The sequence below is a fragment of the Phaenicophaeus curvirostris genome, chromosome 2 (genome assembly GCF_032191515.1).
Source record: "Phaenicophaeus curvirostris isolate KB17595 chromosome 2, BPBGC_Pcur_1.0, whole genome shotgun sequence".
NCBI lineage: Eukaryota > Metazoa > Chordata > Aves > Cuculiformes > Cuculidae > Phaenicophaeus > Phaenicophaeus curvirostris.
In genome coordinates, this window is record NC_091393.1 from 70,180,781 (window position 1) to 70,199,535 (window position 18,755).

Sequence of the window (18,755 nt, forward strand, 5' to 3'; positions counted from 1 at the left end):
CCTTCGTGAACACTTTCATTGACTTTTTAGCCGATGCCCAGATTTTGGGGGAAACTGGTCTCTCTGGGATGCTTAGTTAAAAACAATATTTGGGCTATTGTGCTTGTGGCTATAATGTACCAGCTTGGCATTCATATTCTCTTTGACATGTTGCTCTTTATGCAAACAAGGGGCCTGCTTCTATTAAAGGCAAAATTTGTTTTGTTTTTTTTAGCAACACAGGATTGGGCTCTTGGTGGAATTTTGTGTGCTGTACAGAAGTCTCTGTAGTTTATGTTATAGCTCATGGAGCTATTCTGGATCAGGATGAAAGCTTTTCATTCCAGATCTGTAACAGAAATAGGTTTTAGTAATTTCTCTACTGTCACACAATAGAACTCTAAACTTCCCTGTATGTCTCAACAAAATCAGGCCTCTTAAAACTGCATTTACAGCTGTACTATCTCCACAATACTATTTGTTTCAAAGGAAATTAAAAAGCTGATGATGCAGTAAAGGTATTCAATAAAATTAGGATTATGTCATATGAAGAGACTTTAAGTACATTATGATCCCATATCACAATTTTTATGTAAGGAGGTAACATGAGGGATGCCCAGATATTCATTCATAGGTAGATACTTGCTGAGCAGTTAGCATTATGGTTTTAGAGTCATTAGAAACAAACCATTAACTACAGAAGCATCATCCCTACTGAGCATCTCTGCTGAAAAATATACTATCTTAAACTGAGATAAATGCTGTTTTAACATAGCCTAAATTCACAGTAACTTAAAAGTAAAAGTAAAATTACCAGTCTCTTTTCTCTTTAATTTCTTTCTTACTCTCCAGAAGGCTTCTTATCTGGAGCTTAGGAAACAGCAGTTCTCAGCTTAATCTGCAGTTTAGTTACAGCAGCATACATTTTTTCCTGAGCTGCCTGTATGCCCCCCTGCTCAAGCCTGCATATGTTGCTCAACACTGATCAAAAGTAGCCTCCCTCCCTTGAGAGGGAGACTTTAGGTTCATTTTGTCAGCCTGTTCATTACCTCGCCTCAGCCAAGGCTGAACCAGGTGTGAGGTGGACAGTTGTCCACCAGGAGCTGTGCCAAGCCCACCAGTATCTCTCTGGAAGGCTCATGCAGTGGCTGTTGAGGAGGAGTGGGATTGGACCAGTGAGTCCCAGTGGGGACCTTGGACTCTCTCGGGACATCTGCTGAGCTTTCACAGTCTTTCAGAAACCCAGGCCATTTTCTGGGCCATGTTAGCATGTGAGTTCACCAGCATCATGGTGTATGTTATTAGAAGTGTGCATTTGTTTCAAAAATGTTCCTTTCTCTGTGTAGGTTTTCCAATAGCAGAATTGGAGTAATGAGTGCTGCTGCAGCAGTACCAGAGGTTACCAAGTCTAGAAAGACATGTAATTGTTTGACTGGGTCTCTTGCTTCACCTTTTGCATATGTGTTTGTCTTCCATTTCCTACTCAGAAGAACAAAACCCATAGTTATCTTTAAACAATGAGACACAGCTTTGTTTTCTTATTTTGCTTTTGGCGCTTAATTTTCATTGTCTAACTACTTATGTGAGTGAGAATGTTCAGCTCCAAAAAGCATATTAAGACTTCTGAGCTTTCTTGTTTAAGCATTTGTTTCACAAAACTGTTACCATTACTTATCACTGAGTGACTAGAACATGGTGAAATAATATGAGAAAAGCATAATTTAGCTAACAAAATTAAGCAAGACCTTCTGATGTAATCTAAGGGGAAAGTACTCTTATTATAGTTACATTGAAGATGTGTCAAGAAAATTAATAATACACCTATTTCAACTTGTAGAAAAGACTGATTGTTTTCTAGAATTTTTGACAATAATTAAAATAGGGTGGAAATGGAAGACTCTGCAAGCACATGCACAGCTGTGGACGGAAAGAATTCTACTGGAAGCTGCTGGTAGTCTTACTATGGCAGGATGCCTGGGCTTCTAAGCAATTGCAGTTTTCACTAACTTCACGTGCAGATTCACAGTGTCTTTAATGTAATGCAAAACAAAGAAAAAATTAGGAAAAACATTAGGAAAAAAATTCTTCGCAGAAAGAGTCATTGGGCACTGGAACAGGCTGCCCAGGGAGGTGTTTAAGGCACGGGTGGACGAGGTGCTAAGGGGCATGGTTTAGTGTTTGATAGGAATGGTTGGACTCGATGATCCAGTGGGTCTCTTCCAACCTGGTGATTCTGTGATTCTATGAAAGCATCAAGAGACCTCTCTGTTCACAAGAGCTGAACTCCATGAAGGTGGGCTGATAGTACTGCTCAGCTTTTCTCATTTTTCTGGAAAACTTCTGGTTTCTCAGGATGAAACTCCATTCCTGTCATGCCTTCTCAATACAAAAAGTCTTTCTTCTTAAACTTCACTAACACCCTTCAATTTGGTCTTCCATGTTACCTTCCCCGACCTGGTCTTTTCTTGATGCTGTGACTCTCCCTTCAGTCTACGCAGAACTACTTTATGGTGTACCAAGGGACCTGGGGAGGTTGGGGCTGCTCACAAGTGGATACAGCCCTGGTCCAAAGTACTGCATTATGTGACAGCAGCAGTTCCTTGCAAGGTGGGAACAAGCTTGTTTGGCCAAACAGCACTAATGGAAAACATCTATCTGAATATGCTGCAGAGAAAAATCATCTCTGTCATCAATATAAAGATGTATTCTTCCTTTTGTTTGTTACTAGCATAAAACGACACACCATCCGAATCTCGTATCTATCATTACTTTTGTTGTAATTTATGAAAACTACAATAAACCTCTGTGAACTCTGAAATCAAGCAAATGTGTATCACCTGTCAGAGCTTAAAGGCAGGTTTGAAATAGACTGGAAAGAGGGCCTTATTTGCACTTCAGGTGTGGAAAATAAGAGTGATGGGGTTTAAGCAAAGGAGCTAATGAGTGACCCCTACGTAGGTATTTAACACTTTGGTTTTTATAGCTTATTTTTATAGTGGTCAAACTATACAGTAGAGCAGGCTTGATTTTATGCTGAAGAACATTTTCAAAGGACTGTGGTATAGTTACTAAACTGGGTAGACTCCCTTGCAGATAAGCAAGTCAGGACTGTATTTTGCACTGCTGAGCTCCCATTTCAAGGTCACTAGTGAGGAACGTTTTACCTTTCATACACAGGTACTAATAGCTATAAATGGAAGTTTTATGCTCTCTGTAATACAGAGCCTGCAGTCCTTGCTGGTTGCAGCTATAGCCTGGGCTCAGTGAGGACAGCAGGACTGAACCCAAAGCTCTTCTGTTTGTCTGCAATTGCAACTGTCAGAAACAACTGAAGCAGTTGTAGCTCAGCTGCACTACCCTTTCTAGCAGTAGTATTTTTTTAATTAAGACAATGTCTGACAAATTAAATTAACAGAAGCTGATGCTTTTAGCAGTTTTTTTGCTTCAAATGCCTGATGTCAGCTTGGGCCACATGTACATTCTGCACATGCTATGGGATAGAAAAAGTGAAGCGTTCTTTTTCAATTCTCTGCTGCCTGCCCAAACACCACATGTACTGTCTGTTACATGTCGCTTCTGATGAGGTTCACACTGGGAATTTCTTTTTAAAGGCAAAGTGTTTCTGAAAGAAAGAGTTCAGACTGGGCAGATTACATGAAAAAAATCTCAGTCTCTCTGACTGAAATATAGTGATTGTTTTGTGTGGACAATAACTAGCATTCTGTACAGCTTCAAGTTTGTCTCATAATAAAAGAAATAAGAGGAATCAGAGTAAGCAGTAGGGAAAACGGACATTTATAAAATATACAACAACCACAAAAATTGATGTAACTAGCAAAACAAGAGCAGGAGAAATTATTTCAGTAATACACATATATATACCTTGCAGAATGATCCTTATAAATGGGGAGGGCACTTCTGAAACCTTGACAGGTGTGCATATCTTAACACTATCAAGGCTGTTTCCTGATGGAGAAATTTTGCAAAATCAGTTTTGTTCAGCACATAACAAAATCAGAGACAGGTGAACATATTGGAAAAAAAAAATAGAGACTATAATATTGCAAGATTATAATGATTATTTCTGATGCAAATTGTCGTGTCCCCCCCCATTTTTTTTCCTAAAGTGTTTTTTACAGCACTCTAAAGCAATAGGCAGCCTAAATGTTTTGCTTTATTAAACTTTTCTCAGCAATAGGCAGCAAATAGTAACCAGAAATATTTTTCTCTAGCATAAGCCTGATCCAGAGTTCATATTCTTAGCCTAGATTGTGTTATTTTGAATTCCTTTAAAGGAGGAAACACTCTCTTCAGCCTGGGGATTCAGACACAAATAGACATTAGTGAAGCTTTCACCCTTATCTTTTCTGGCCTGCTGTCCATTCTCTTTCATGATTTCCTTCCTGTCAAAACCCAGGAGGACTAAAAGTGGCCATCGTATCACCTAAGCCCAGCTGGTACACCCCCTTACTGAGGAGCAAGCTGATAATGTTCTCTCTGCTGCATGTTAAACATGAGCTGTTAGAAGCCCAGGAATAGATCCAGGCTCAGGTTACCTACATGATCTATTTGTTTAACCTGTTGAGCCAGCTGTGGAAGTGAAGAGATATTCTAATTGTCAGTGATGACATCTGAAGCAAAGGGAAGCTACTGTTCCTAAGTAAGCTTTTAATTAAACCCTATTTTTAATTGTTATCATGGCATGTGGTTATGTTCTTGGAGAAGTTGTAATATAGGCACTTCTTTACAAGTATGGGGAAAAATTAAGAGGACCTTTAGTAAAAAGGAATTTAAAGGTTACCCAATACACGTAAAAATTAAAAAAATAATATTAAGAAGTAAAGAACCACCTGGGTATAGGGTTTCATGGTGAAATGTGAACATTTTCTTAGGTGTCTTATTCCAAACTATGCAAGGGATGTTAATCTCTAGTTACCATCTGCTAACATAAGTTGGAAGAGTTTGTTCTGCCTGTAGTGCAGGCAAGTTCTTACCTTACTAAGCTTAAAGTGCATTCCTTCTCTGCCTGAACAAATGACAGTCTAGGCCTTTTATGTGACAGTAGGATTTTGATAGGGATTTTAGAAGGTGGGAAATGCCACAGAAACTTGCTTTGGTGTACCTTAAACTGTCACCCCGTGTCCTGTTAAAAATCAGGACTTGCAGTGTGACAGAAGGAGAGGCTCATTCACTATCCTTAGATCCTATTCACTACTATGACTTGTTTGTTTGTGTAATGTTTTCTCTTATGCTTTGTATCTTTCATTAGCACGAGAAAGGTAGATCATAGTGCTTTACTTTTGAGGCCAGAAGGAGAATGGAGTTCAGTTAAAGGATGGATAGGATAGATGTTTCCTTTTAAATTTGGGGAGCATATGGAGACTTCTTGGAGATGCTACTACTCAAGATTGTCTCAAGGTCCTGATCTGTGGGTCAAGATCTTCAGTAAATAGCAATTTAGGACACTAGTGAAACTTTGGTGAGGTAATTTGCTGTTTGCCTGCATTTCTAAATTTGTAAACTCTTATTTAATTACCTCAAAATTTTCTATGTGAATTTGTCAATACCATAAACCACAATGAAGATGCAGGTTGCTCATATGAGAACTAATGTTACTACTGGTTTAAATGTCCTAGTTGTTTGCAGAGGTGATGAATATAAGTTTTGCTGTCTTTATGAAAAAGATAACATCACTTTTGCTATGAAAAGTGAAGGTGGAAAGGTAGTGGAGCTGAGGTGGGAAGCAGAGAGGATCTGTGCAAGGAGGGACAGCAGCTGGGGCAGTTGCGGCTGCAGAAGCAAGCTCACCTGTGAGCACCAGCTGTACACCTTAACTCTTTGCATGGTAGTAAATCCGTCTTTCCAAGATCCTCAAATAGGCAAAGCAAGCCTAGTCACTGATTTGTATATAGCAGGAGGTTACCTTAGGCAGTGCCTGCTCTGTCTGCATCAGGAAGTGGCTGTGATCACTGGAGTTTGTATTTAAGGTTGTGTGATGCTTCTTGTTATAAGATACTGATGAATTTATTTGTGTTCTCATTAGGCATGGCAAAAAATATGGTTTAGGCTGGAACTGTTCAGCAGGGTCATGCTGGTTAATTGCCTTGGGAAGAGATCAGCAAGGCCAGCAAGGAAAACAGCAGCAGAAGTGGGAGCCAGGGTGGAAAGAGCTGTACAGCCAACCTTTGCTCTGGCATTTCCTGTCTCTTGACTATTTTAATGTAGAAATTTAAAATCCTTTAATGTGTTGTACTACAGTTATCTGTTAAATACTACAACTCAAACACTTCCTGTCACTTTAGTGTGTGATAGCAAATTTGTAGGATGTCTTGAAAAAAAATTATAAAAGCAGGTATATCCTGACATTGACTTTGTGTTGGGGCAGAGTCCCTTCCAGTTGCATCTCCACAGCATGGTGGGGGCCCGGGACATTGCCCTTGATTTTTCCCCCTTGTAACCAGAAGCAGCCTCAGATCACTGTGTCCACCTGCAGGCAAACAAGCAACACGAGAGCGACATGAGAAGCTAGTACCTTGGTACCCTCACCCTGACAAAGGAAATGGTTTTTAATGGCAGTTTGCTGCACAGTAATGTATTCTTGTGATTATGGGTTTGGGTAGTTTTGCGGGAGAGGAGAAGCTGCGCCCTGGTGCCCCTTTGCCTGCAGAGCCGCAGCCCTGGTCCTGGTGGTCCCTGTGGGTGGCTGGCACCCTGGGATTGCCATGGGGTGCCCAGCAGCAGCAGCACCCAGCCTGGTGGCTGCTTCGCACAATGGGCTGCCCTCCGTTACCATGGCAACCGGCAGATGGGGGCCTTCGGTGGGGTCAGCAGGGAGTCAGCAGCGGCAGCACGCCGGACCAGCCACTCAATAACAGCCCTTTTGCTCTGACAGTTCTGCTCTGGCTGGCCAGAAGTAGTTATCAGATTACATGTATTAAAACCTAATTAAGATGTGTGCCAGTAAATGCAGCATGGTTATTGGATTTGGTGATTTAGCTGCTGCAGGTTGCTGCAATCCAATCATGCCATTTCAGCAAATTCAGCTGCGTGGAGTAGAGTGAAAATGTTTTACATCAGTAACCCAACTGTGCTGAAAGAGTAAATAACCTTCTAATGCCTCTGCTGTATCAAGGACTGATCCCCACTGCTGGCTGGCTGGACGCTGCCCACAGATCCTTGTTTATTAATTTCTTCCAAATCAACTTTAAAACCCAGAGGAGGGCTGACAGGTTATATCAGCTTTTCCCTTCACTGCTCACAGTTGTCTGTGGATTAATGGACCTGTGAGCCCCCCAGGGCAGGGAGCTTGCAGCTGGAGCCTTGTGGGTGCCCCTGCGTTGGCAATGGGTCTTTGTAGAAAAGAAGGAAGTTTTTGGTTTTGTGTAGGCTGCAGAAAAATGTAACACAGTGGGTGCTAGTCCAGCTTTGTGGTGTAGAATGCAATGGAAGTTTATTCTGTGGAGTGGAAGCTGGAGAGAGACTATTCATAAAGGCTTGTGGTGATAGGACAAGGGGGAATGGATATAAGGGCAGATTTAGACTAGACATTAGGAAGAATTTCTTCACCGTGAGAGTGGTGAGACACTGGAACAGGTTGACAAGGGAGGTTGTGGCTGCCCCAGCCCTGGAGGTGTTCAAGGCCAGGTTGGATGGGGCCTTGGGTAACCTGATCTAGTGGGATGTCCCCATGGCAGGGGGGCTGGAACTAGATGATCTTTGAGGTCCCTTCCAACACTATTCTATGAATTCACCTTGATGCTAAAGCTCTGCTTTTGTTTGATGTTTCACATAGTTTCTGCAGGTCCTTGCAGTGGTGGTCTACCCATAGCTGTCAAAATGTAACATAACCTGTGTGATTTTTCTTTCATTTTTATGCAGGCTACTGCATAGCCTAGTCTCAGATCCAAATTTTACTGCTGTGAGAGGTATAATCTTCTGCAAGATGTAGCTGCACAAAGTAGCAAGGTAGCTTGGAGCCATTCTAACATAAGGCTACATATGAGCTCAAGTAATGAGGATCAGAGCAAAGCATTTACCTTGAAGCATTCATTACAGCTTGTGATGCTTCAGTTTTGTTCTTCTCTTGTGGAACCTTTTGTCCCTCAAAGCTGCCCCTTAACTGCCTCCATATAGAAACAGGAACTTTAGTTTAGTGTGTTTAATAGAAAATTATGTTCAGGATAATATTATTCCTAAATGAGAACTTACTCCTTAGTGCTGGATTGTCCTATGAGTAGTCCGAATGTAATGTGGTTCAAGAGCTGTGTGTCTTCACCTTGTGCCTTGAAGTAACATGACAGAGCAATGGGGACAATTCCTGTCCTTCAGCACTCCTAGGCTAAGGAGGAATGGTCACCTGACATCCCAACTGAACAGATCTTGCCCTTGTGGTGGAAAAATGCTCTCATTTGGAATGGAGGGCGAGGATATGGTGGTCATTCAAATACTCAGGACGCAGTACACATTTGCCTGGTAAGGTGGTGTTGCCACAGTGAATGTGGTGACCGTGCAACCTCACTCACTCACTCACTCACTCACTCACTCACTCACTCACTCACTCACTCACTCATATTAGCAAAATGTGCAGAAGGTTCTGTCACCCAGTTGTAAAAATGATGGCAGGCATCGATGTGCAGTTGTAACATATGGGAAGTACAGTGAATGTGGGTGGAGCTGTTCATTTTTCATCTTGAATCACTTACGAGATCAGCAGGCAGGCCAGATACAATGCATATGGGAATGTGTGGCTGTGCTGCACATGTCACACGTAATAGCAGATACTGTGAGAGGGCCCAGGGCCTGTCCTCAGGAGCTGAATGCACCAGAGCAGGCTGGTAGTCCCAGCGTGCGGACCAAGGGCCAGCTTGGCAGCAGTTTTGGAAGAGCAGACTGGTAGACAGAATTTGGGAATTCACAACCAAGATCTGTGCTGACTAGAACTACTCCCTCTTTATCCGTCATGATCTAGAATTGTAGAAAGGAAGGTTATTAACCCTGTACTCCAGCACTGGAGATAAATACAGATGAAAATTGAAATTGGAGTTGTAGCCTGCTAGTCAAACCCACTACTGTGCCTGTGTCATCATTTTAGGGTGAGAGGGTATGGCCTGAATCCATACCAGGGGAGGTTCAGATTGGACATAAGGAAAGATTTCTTCACAGAAGGGGTTATTGGGCACTGGAATAGGTTGTCCAGGGAGGTGATTGAGTTTCCATCCCTGGAGGTATTTAAAAGATGGGTAGATTTAGTGCTTAGGGATATGATTTAGTAGCGGACAGGTACAATCTTTTCCAACCTAGGGATTCTATGATTCTATGCTCTTTTTTCCCTGTGTTCAAGGGAACAATCTAAATGTAATGCAATGAGTAGTGAAGTTATAAAACAGTGGTTTATGTGAATCACTCTTTGCTTGATCTGAAAGGATGTAGGGCTTTACAACAGAACACACTAAGGCCTGTATACTGTAATGTCTTTAAACTTTGCATGGGCTGCCTGTATGTAATACAAAGGGTTGTTTTGATGTAAAATTCACATGAGCTGGAAATTACTTCTATCTGGGTGCCAGAACTGGAGGAGGTTCCTCGCACTGAAATGGTGGCTCTTCAGCTGGAGCCTTATGCCCACTAGAGGAGAAGGACGCCAAGGAAGGGCCTCTCCTCAGGCTGCATCAGCCGCATTTGCTCTTGTGGCTGGAATGGACCCTACCACTGTGATGAGTGATGCTCACATATAGAGATGTGGGCTAAGGGGTTTATCTACTTGCCCATGCCCTTAGCTGCCAGTTATAGTAATTTTGTGCAAGAAGGTCTGTCAAAGACCACAATTATTCTTATAACAGACTGAAACACTAGCAGAATGGGAAAAGTATTAATTGAATGTAGAAATCAGCAGAAACTTTAATTCTAAGGGCCTGAATCCAGACTGTAGTTGGTAGTTGTTGAGTTGCGCTCTCATGCATGAGCAGGATTTCATAGCGTTAAGGCTCTGCATAGGTGAGGCAGCACTGGAGTTCTTCCCTTGGCTGTCTCAATTCAACACTTTCCAGTTACACCTCCTACCAGTACTGCTATAAAGGAATAAGTACTCTAGAGATAAAGGACTGGGAGATGTCTTTATTATGAATCAAGAAGTGCAGTTAGGTCGCATACCCTCCTCAAGTTAAAGGAAATCAACGGCAAAGTAGTGAGCACAACTCAGCCCTCCAGTCTGAAACCATGATGTTGCCTCCAGCTAACAATACTGCCGATCTTGCAGTCCCTGGGAGCAAGATGCTTGTGGAAAAGCCACTCTCTTTAAAAATAAAACAAAGAACAGTACAAGGGGGAGTCTGAGATAATTTTGGGTTTGGGTTTTTAAGTTCAATACTTCTGAAGTCACCTTTACTAAAGAAATGAAGCATAAACACAGATCCTGTACCAACATGGTATAGTTCAGAAGGTATAGGGAGTGTGAAATACATAACGTGTGTAAGTGTGTATTTAGTAGAATATCCTGTGCTATCAAAGTGGTGATTTTGATTGCTTCATTGGACATTTACAACCAGCTGTCACTGTTTGCAGCTAGCTGTGTTTAGTTTTTGTCCTGATCCCCAGGAGATGGTATGGCAGTTTCTCAAATCTCTTTTGCAAGGATGTGTTAGCAGAGTAACAGGACACTATGAAATATGGGTGTTCCGTGTTTGCTATATGATTGTTGTAGTTTGATTTGAAAGAAGTTGGCTGGCAGATACAGATAACTAAATACTGGGTTTGACGTAGATTTTGGCAGTTTTGTTTCAGCTAGGTTTTGCTAGCTCTTTACCAAGAAAAGAATTAAGAATGTGAATATTCAGAGTGATTAGCTTAGCTGAGTTATGACAGCTGTACAAGTCACAACTACCACATGGAACTGAACATAGAAAAATTCAGAAAAATCACATGCCTTATTGTGTGTGTAGAACTAATTCCATTAAAAGCACGGCCTGTGTAAGAGATACAACCTGAAAACCTTGTTCAGCTTAAGCTGTATTTCAATGCATTGTACAAGCAATAGTTTACACAAGCACGTGAAAAGTTTAGATCCAGAACTGAACCCTGACAAAACCAGAGTTGGTTTATGCTCCCTAAGTGCACAGTGTTGAGATGTGTAAGTTTTTCTCTGGACTACTGTTATTTAAAGGGAAGAAGCTTCTAAGATAGCCAAAAGGCCTTCTAGTTAAAGATATTTGTATTTAAAGAATCAAAAGCATTTAATATAAAAACACAAATTCCACCTTATTTGTGTTTATGTCCCTTGCTGCAGGTCCCAAGTAGACTTGTTAATTTTTTCATGTCAGAAGTAATAAACAGTCACTGGGGACATAACAAGCCATACTAGGTTTTGTGATCAAAGAAGTAAAGGTGTGGTGGCCCTGTTTACAGCAGTGTTGCCCCACCTCAAGCATTTGTTTTTTAAGTGTAAGCCAAAGGCAGCCTCTGTGTGCTCCTTCTCATACCTGCCAGTGTGTTCCCTCTGTCTTGTAGTCCCTGGTGAGGAGGACCTTTGGAGTGACGGGCTTTTTATACCCTTCCTCAGGAATCTCTGTTACACTATTGAAGGATCTATCCTGACATGCCTAATTAACACTAAGCTTATGTGAAATAAATGTTGCATTCTGTAATGAGTTTTAGACATTGACCAGGTTGTAAAGAGCCGTGGACAGAAAATAAGTTTTTGTTGCTTTAGGCCCAGTTTGTCAGTGAGTTGTGATTTCTGGGTTTATAATCGGGGCTAGCGTGTCTATATCAGGAAGATGGTTTTTGAAGCAGCTGTGGAGTGTGCAGCTTGCTTAGCTACAGGTATCAGGATGCAGTCCTGTTGTCTTTACTCATGTCACTTATTGGCAAAGCAAATTCACTGTCATGTCATGATAAGGCTTCTAAACTAGAAGTGCTGACCTTTAAAAGTGCTTATTTAAAGAGTGAAGATAAGAGGTATTGAATGCCCACCCTAGGAGTAATACTTCAGCCTCAGTCCAAACACCAGACCAAGCTCTGTCATCTGGGAACTGCACCTGCCAGTGTAAACATCAAAGCTTCTACCATGAACTCCAGCTTCAGATGCTCTGCAACTCTTTTATCTATATTTTCCAGGTTACAGCAGCTTGACAAGCACTGCCAGGCCACTGCCCAGCAGTTGGTGGAGTTGCTCAACAAACAGAATCAGCTCTTCAAAGAGAAGCAGCTGCTTACAGAAGAGGTGCAATTTCTGCGAACACAGGTATTGTGCCAAAAGAAAAGGAAGTCTGAGGGGAATATTCTGCAGCTTTAGCAGAGAAATCTGCTGGCAGTCTCATTTCAGCTGGTGGGTTTTGTTGCTGTTGTTGTTTTAAATAAGGCATTACCTTATGAAAAAAATCAAATAAAAATCCATGCAGTTGGAAAGAGACTGGTAGCTGGACTCAAGTCTCACTTAAACCTAAGCTGAATGAAGAAAGTGTTTTGAAGTGACAGTAAAACAGCAGAAGTTATTCTTGGTGACAGTTCCTAGATTTCTTATCAGCAGATTTTGTGTTCCTTTTTCAGAGAAAAGGGAAATCTATTCTTTAACAACATTAATGTTTAAACAGTGGCTTGATGTTGATAATTTCTTTGAGCTTCTTGATGACATTTTCTAGACTTAAGTTCCCCACCTTATTTTTAAGTTATTTGTCTTTCATGCTGCCCCATGACTACTTACCTAAGTGAGATGGTGAATGTGAAATCAGCCTGTCTGAGCATTAATTACTGCACCACATCTCTAGCAGAACTGACTCTTCCTTCAAGTGATCTCTGGGAATCTGTGGCTTCTTGTGAGCTGCTGTTGCTTTTTTCTTTGGGCACTGTTCTTCATCGGTCAGTGCTTTGGAAATAAGGAAGAGGGATGTGTTGTTTGGTGTTTTTTCTTTGTCTTTCTTTTACTTGCTTTAGAAAAAGGAGAACTAACAAGCACAGAATGAGATTTTCAGTAAAACTATCAAATAATCAAACCCTTGTTTTGTGACTAAGTCAATGAACTAATTCAACCATAGCATGATGTATTTTAACTTGCAGACTAGTGAGTTTCCCCAAGATAACTGGAGTTCTGTTAACAAGATAACAAAGACATTCAGTGTAGGAAATGCAGTTCAGAAGCACAGCTAGCAGTAAACACTATGTGAATTGTCTTAGAACTTGAAAATATTTAGATTATACTATTTTCTGTAGACTATTCAGCTGTGGAATTTAGTAAAAATTTAACCTGGAAGAATAAAATCCATACTTTGATATGTCTTTAACCATGTCAGTGTGTTTTGATTTTACAGAATTTCCTGTTGTAGTAGAGAAACGTGGTAGCTCAGTAGAGTGTAAGGTTATCAGTATATAGTAACTACTGGCAAATTTCAGAGCAACCATAGTGTTCTCTCTATAAGACAGTTGAAGAAAGTGGTTGTTCAGAAAAAAAAATTAAAATCTCTATTTTAAGGGAAGCAATCTTGGTAATGTGAACAGATTACGTGATCCACAAGGGATTTTGTTATTGATAATCTATTTTATCTGGAAGCAAGCATGCTTTTATGAAGTTGGGCAGAAGTGCAAAAATTATACAGGAGAGGAAAAAATCCTTCAGATATAACACTCTTATCAAGACTTGACTGACAAAACCTTCCTTCTTTATGTTCGCTACCAATTAATTGTGCTCCAGAGGATACTTTTTAACTTGAGAACACTCAGAAGAGAATATAAAAAAATTATTACAAAATTAGTCCTAAAAATCTGTTTGCAGCTATTTAAAGCAACGGTCATTCTCTGGGAATTGGAATTCAGCCCAAAAGAACTGCCTGGAATATCAGACAATCGGTTTAAGAAAAACAAAGTTTGCAATAAAGGGGAGATAATTTTAACTACAGAAAATGTACGTAGTTAATGTAGAAAGTATATAAAACAATAAGCAATTGCAGAATCAATGTTCATCACAGGTAAAAGTGGCATCATATTCCTTATTTTATTATATTGTTCAACAGTTCTTCTTTATAATAATTCTTTTTTTTTGGTGGGGGGAAGGGGAAAAGAGGAATCATACCTGATCTTTTAAAAGTGATGTAAGATACACTAACCTAAATGTGCTTTTGTATCTTGGAACATAAGCCACCAGTAACTGCAGTTGCATATTTCAGGAAAAAAAATGGGATGCAGATCTCAAACAGGACACAGATGGAATCAAGTAAAAACCTGGATGGATAAAGAGAAACGAGCAGAAGTAGGTATTTTTTCTATACCCTATATATAGAGAGAGAGGGGAGGGAGAGGAAAGGACTAAAACTATTTGCAGATGTGGGTTGAATCTGGCAAACACTTCAAGACAAAAAGGAGAAGAAAGTGTGTGAAACATTTTGGGGTTTGAAATTGCTGGAGCTTTTTGTGTTTGTTTTTTTGGGCTTTTTTTCAAGCACTTAAAAATTAGGACAAGCACGCCACAGCAAAGACAGATTTACTTGACATAATTAAAAAAATAATCTTAAAGATTTAAATTGGAGGGAAAGGTGTGAACTTCTACAGTAATTCAGATTTTACCATAAGTACTTTTTGGTATGGATAATCCCTGAATGTTTGTTTTTTGTGTGGGAATTGGTTAGTTTTATCACTTCCAGTAGTATTTTCCTTCTCAGGAAGCAGAATCCTCTCTATTTTTTCAGAAAGGCTACAATTTATTTTGGAATAAGTCATAAAACTTAGTGTTGTGTTGAAAGAAACATTACAGAAGTAGTTGTATTTGGAGAAGTGCTGTTGGAGTCACAGTACTGTTACACAGTTAGAGCTGCTACATAACTTGTAGGAGTTATTTAATTTAGAAGTCACAGATTTTAAAATTGCGTAATTTATTTTAATCTAGCTGACCTAGAGGAAATAAAACACCACTGACAAATTATAATCTTTATAGGGCTTGTTTTCAAAACTCAGGTTAATCCCGCTGCAATTTTTATTTCTACTATTAGTGTTTGCTGTAGGGGGAGAAAGAAGGCGGGAAGAAAGAAAGAAAGAAAGAGTGTTAAAAATAGAAGTCTTTAAATCCAGCTGCAGCCTGGGGTGTTGAGAGTCTGTTTTTTCATGGAAAACTCGTTTGACACTATAAGGAAAATTCTGAGGTTTAAAGTCCATGTAAAAAATGTCATCGTAAGAGAAATACCTGATCCTGCTATATACTGAATTCCCTTACAGGCAACAGGAGTTAAAAGGCTTTTAGCATCCTTGTTGAAGGAGTAACCAAGACAAATACTACAGTTTTTGAAAATATCTTTCTCATTCTCAGTAGCAAGTTGCATGCCTTTAAAATAATAACATTAAATCTTCTGTTACTGAAAGAAGCTCAGTATTGTTTCAGAATAACCAGCTGCCTTCAGCATGATGAAGTTGCTCACAGTGTAGTGTCCATAGAGCTAAAAAGGACCAGTATGAATATGTGTCCTGACCTAACAGCATGGACTGTGTTTCAGGCCATTACATTAATATTTAATAGTGGTATACAGCATAAAATTTTGAGGTCTGCGTAAAGGTAGTCAAAAGTTTAGTTGTGGGATTTACACCTCTCATTTTAGAAAGTTTTGGAGTGATTCAAATTTTAATTCTATCTTTGAAAGTCTCTCTTACATTGCAACTTCCTCCAAGTCAGGATGGTGAGAGATATTTAGCTCCCCTCCTATGCATGCACTAAATAGCAAACAAACATCTAAACTGAGATTACTAGAAACCTCAGTGCTGCCCACTCCGTACAGGGTGCTGTTGCTGAAAGCTGGGATACTCCTAACTTGCAGGGTCTGCCTTGGTCTCCATCAGTCTGACAGGAGTAAGTATGTGTCCCAGTTGATTGTCCCCTTGCAGACCCTGGCTGCTGGAAGGGATTGCTGGCCGGCTGAGCCAGCGGGAGTGCAGACAGCCAGGATTTGGACCTTGGGGATTACCTCCAGCTAGTGCTGTCACTGTGCAGTCAGCCTTACCCCCTGAAGTATCCCCTCCTGCAAGCCAGCCCCTCCCTGGCAGGAACCTGTGCTCTCCCTGTGCACTCTGTATGGCCGAGCCACTAAAACTATTCTCCTCCCTCACTACAGATGTCTTTTTCACAGTAAGCATGTCTGCAAACAGACCTCCTTTTTCCTAAACAGAAGTTAAAATATACTTGCCCTCACCTGTGACTGTATTCCCACCCTCACCCCTCTCACTGCTCAATGGGAGGCACTGTCAGAATTACAGCTGTTCCTGAGCAGTGGTTTTCTCACATCAGCATGAATTGTCAGTGAAGTCCCAGCAGCAAATGCAGTGCTCGATGTGCTCCTACGTGCCCTATTTGCTTTTTTTCCCGATTATATGTTACAGAAGGGGAGCTTTATGTCCAGAAAACAGGTAGGTTGTCCATCTCTGATGTCAGAATTGATTCAGGCTGATCCTTACACCATTCTCACCTGTTCTTCAAGAGACCTGAAGGCTGTGTAGGTTACTGGGGGAACACTTTTTTGTTGTTCTTGTTCTTGTACTTTAAATACACAAATAGTGGCTAGTGACATTCCATAGGCAGGGGTTGGTTGTTGGGTTTTCATTTGGTTGATTTTTAAACAGGCGAAAGAGAAGGTTTTATTACTCCTTGAATAGAATTTAGTCAGTGGTGGTGAGAGTTAAACTGTGACAGGAGTGGGTACAGGTAGAACACTGCTTGATGTCTGACTGCCCCGACGTGACACTTCAAGTGCTGCATCACCCAGTGTTTAGCTCTTCCGAGTCTGTGAATCTGCAGCTGTAGGAGGCCCATACCTCCAGCGGGGTGTCTGGCCAGCAAGCATGTAGGTACCCTGGGGCTTTGGGGTGGAAGTATTGGCACCTAATGGACTTACAGGCATATGGGCAAGGCTAGTGAAATGCTTCTCATGGCTGTGGGTGACAAATAGCACATTTTGAGTTAGGGACATGGATGACAGTGTGACATTGCTGGGGTAGAAACATTTTGAAAAGGGGTGCCTAAAATGAGGAGCCTCTCTCACTCGGGGTGCAACTTTAGTTGTGAGTGGGGAGAGCAGCAAGCAAACGTGCAGCTGCATGGCAAAGGAATGGGCTCACTGGGGATGTTTTAAGGCACTTACAACAGCAACAGTTTCCAGGAGAGTTCTTCGGGAGCTGAGTGGAGATTTTTTCCTTTTTAATCTCTGCCTGTACTCTAATGTTAGCTCTACGCAGAGGGTCACTGCAGCACAATGCCCGATGTCCTCTGGCTGTTGCTAACTAGTCACTGTCACGGAATTCAAGCCCTATGGCTTTCTGCGGCTGTAGCTCATTTTTGCTTGCACTGGTTGTGGGCAGAACTGTAGCGGTTGGTGTTGATGCATGTATTTTTGGAAAAAAAAGTACCATGTTATTGTTTTTAATGAATTCTTTAATGAGCTGTAGCTTCATAAATTGTCCTTTTTTAACCCAGCCTTAATTGCCTTATCAACTAAGGAAAAAGAAAAAGCAAAAGCCTTTCATCCTCTAATGCAAAACCAGCCACAGTAGAAAGTTTATTTTTATTTCTGAAGTCATTTACAGATCTTAAATTAAAATTTTAGAATTCCAGTAGCTTAATTCTAGGTAGCTCCTCCGGCTTCAATAGTTTGCTGTTTCGCTCTTAACTCAGTCCTGAAGTGCTACTGCGGAAGCACAAACAATAGCTATGCAAGAGGGTCGGAACTGCAAATTAGCCTTCCCTCCAGGGGTTTCCTAATGCACCCAGGCAGCAGCTCCCCGGTTTGCCGCAGCTGCCCCCTCCCCATCCACACGCTGAACAATTCACAGTAAACAGGCTGTGGCACAAACCTGCCATCTCCTTCCTGGAAAGGAGAAGGGGTAGACTGGTAGACGTGCCCCAAAACAAGAGCTCTGTTATTTACAGCTAAATATGAGCTGTGTCTAAAGCACATGGAGATCCTGTTTTTCAGAAATGAAATAGCTCTTGTTCTTGCTACCTGTAAGACTTCTGATCTTAGAAAGGGGCAAGGACAGCAGGCCTGCAGGAAACTCAGGCTCTGAAACCGCGTTTGTTTACATCGCATTACCACAGCCCTAACCATTTCTTTATTTCTCTTCTAAGAACTTTCCAGCAGGCTGACGTGACACAGATGAGAAAGACAAGCAAGGTGATAGAGCCTGCTTACTCACACAACCGTCTCTCCCTTTTATCTTTCAGGTCTGCTCTGCACCCGGCTGGGCTTGTCTGAGGCTCACCCGAGCCTCCTCTGCAGAAAACAGGCACACTTGTTTGCTAATTTCAACTGGTTTCTATTTGTTTTTAGCTATAGAATCATAGACATTTTGAAGTGTTACTAGCCTACCAGACATCCTCGGAAGACAGATGAGATGTTTCTGCAAAGGCTGGGCTTGCAAGCCAGGGTGAACAGCTACTACGTAGTGTGGGCTTAATTTACAATTTGTACAATTTTTTTTAATAAAATTATTTTATCTATTTTTATAATCGAACATAGATGTCTTATTTACAGACTGAAATACCAATAAACTTAATTGGATTATTTTTTTCTGGTTCTGTTCTTTTCAATTCAAGGGAAAGCATGTGCAGAGGGAGGATGGAGAAGGGAATGGTTTGTTACCTCTTGCACAAGCCCTCTGGGCTGTTTATAAACTCATTGCCAGAGTCTACCTCAGAACTTTTATTTTTACAAGGCATTTGTTGATTCTTATACAAAAGCGAGAGTCCCAACAACTACTTATCCATGAGAAAAGCTAAGAGTGAAAAATTTCCATGGAGCAGGTTTCCCTTCAGA

General features: G+C 41.0%; 1 protein-coding gene across 2 annotated transcripts in view; it reads left to right on the forward strand.

The window, feature by feature from the left end:
- SDCCAG8 (SHH signaling and ciliogenesis regulator SDCCAG8) overlaps nucleotides 1-18,289 on the forward strand; it is a 115,587-nt gene extending 97,298 nt beyond the window's left edge. For both annotated transcript variants that reach the window (XM_069852415.1, XM_069852414.1), the window contains 3 exons: nucleotides 12,091-12,217; nucleotides 14,133-14,215; nucleotides 18,164-18,289. In XM_069852415.1, coding sequence (XP_069708516.1) covers nucleotides 12,091-12,217; nucleotides 14,133-14,183 — 178 coding nt within the window. In that variant the 3' untranslated portion in view covers nucleotides 14,184-14,215; nucleotides 18,164-18,289. The remainder of the gene's footprint in view (nucleotides 1-12,090; nucleotides 12,218-14,132; nucleotides 14,216-18,163) is intronic.
- Nucleotides 18,290-18,755: the final 466 nt, after the last annotated feature.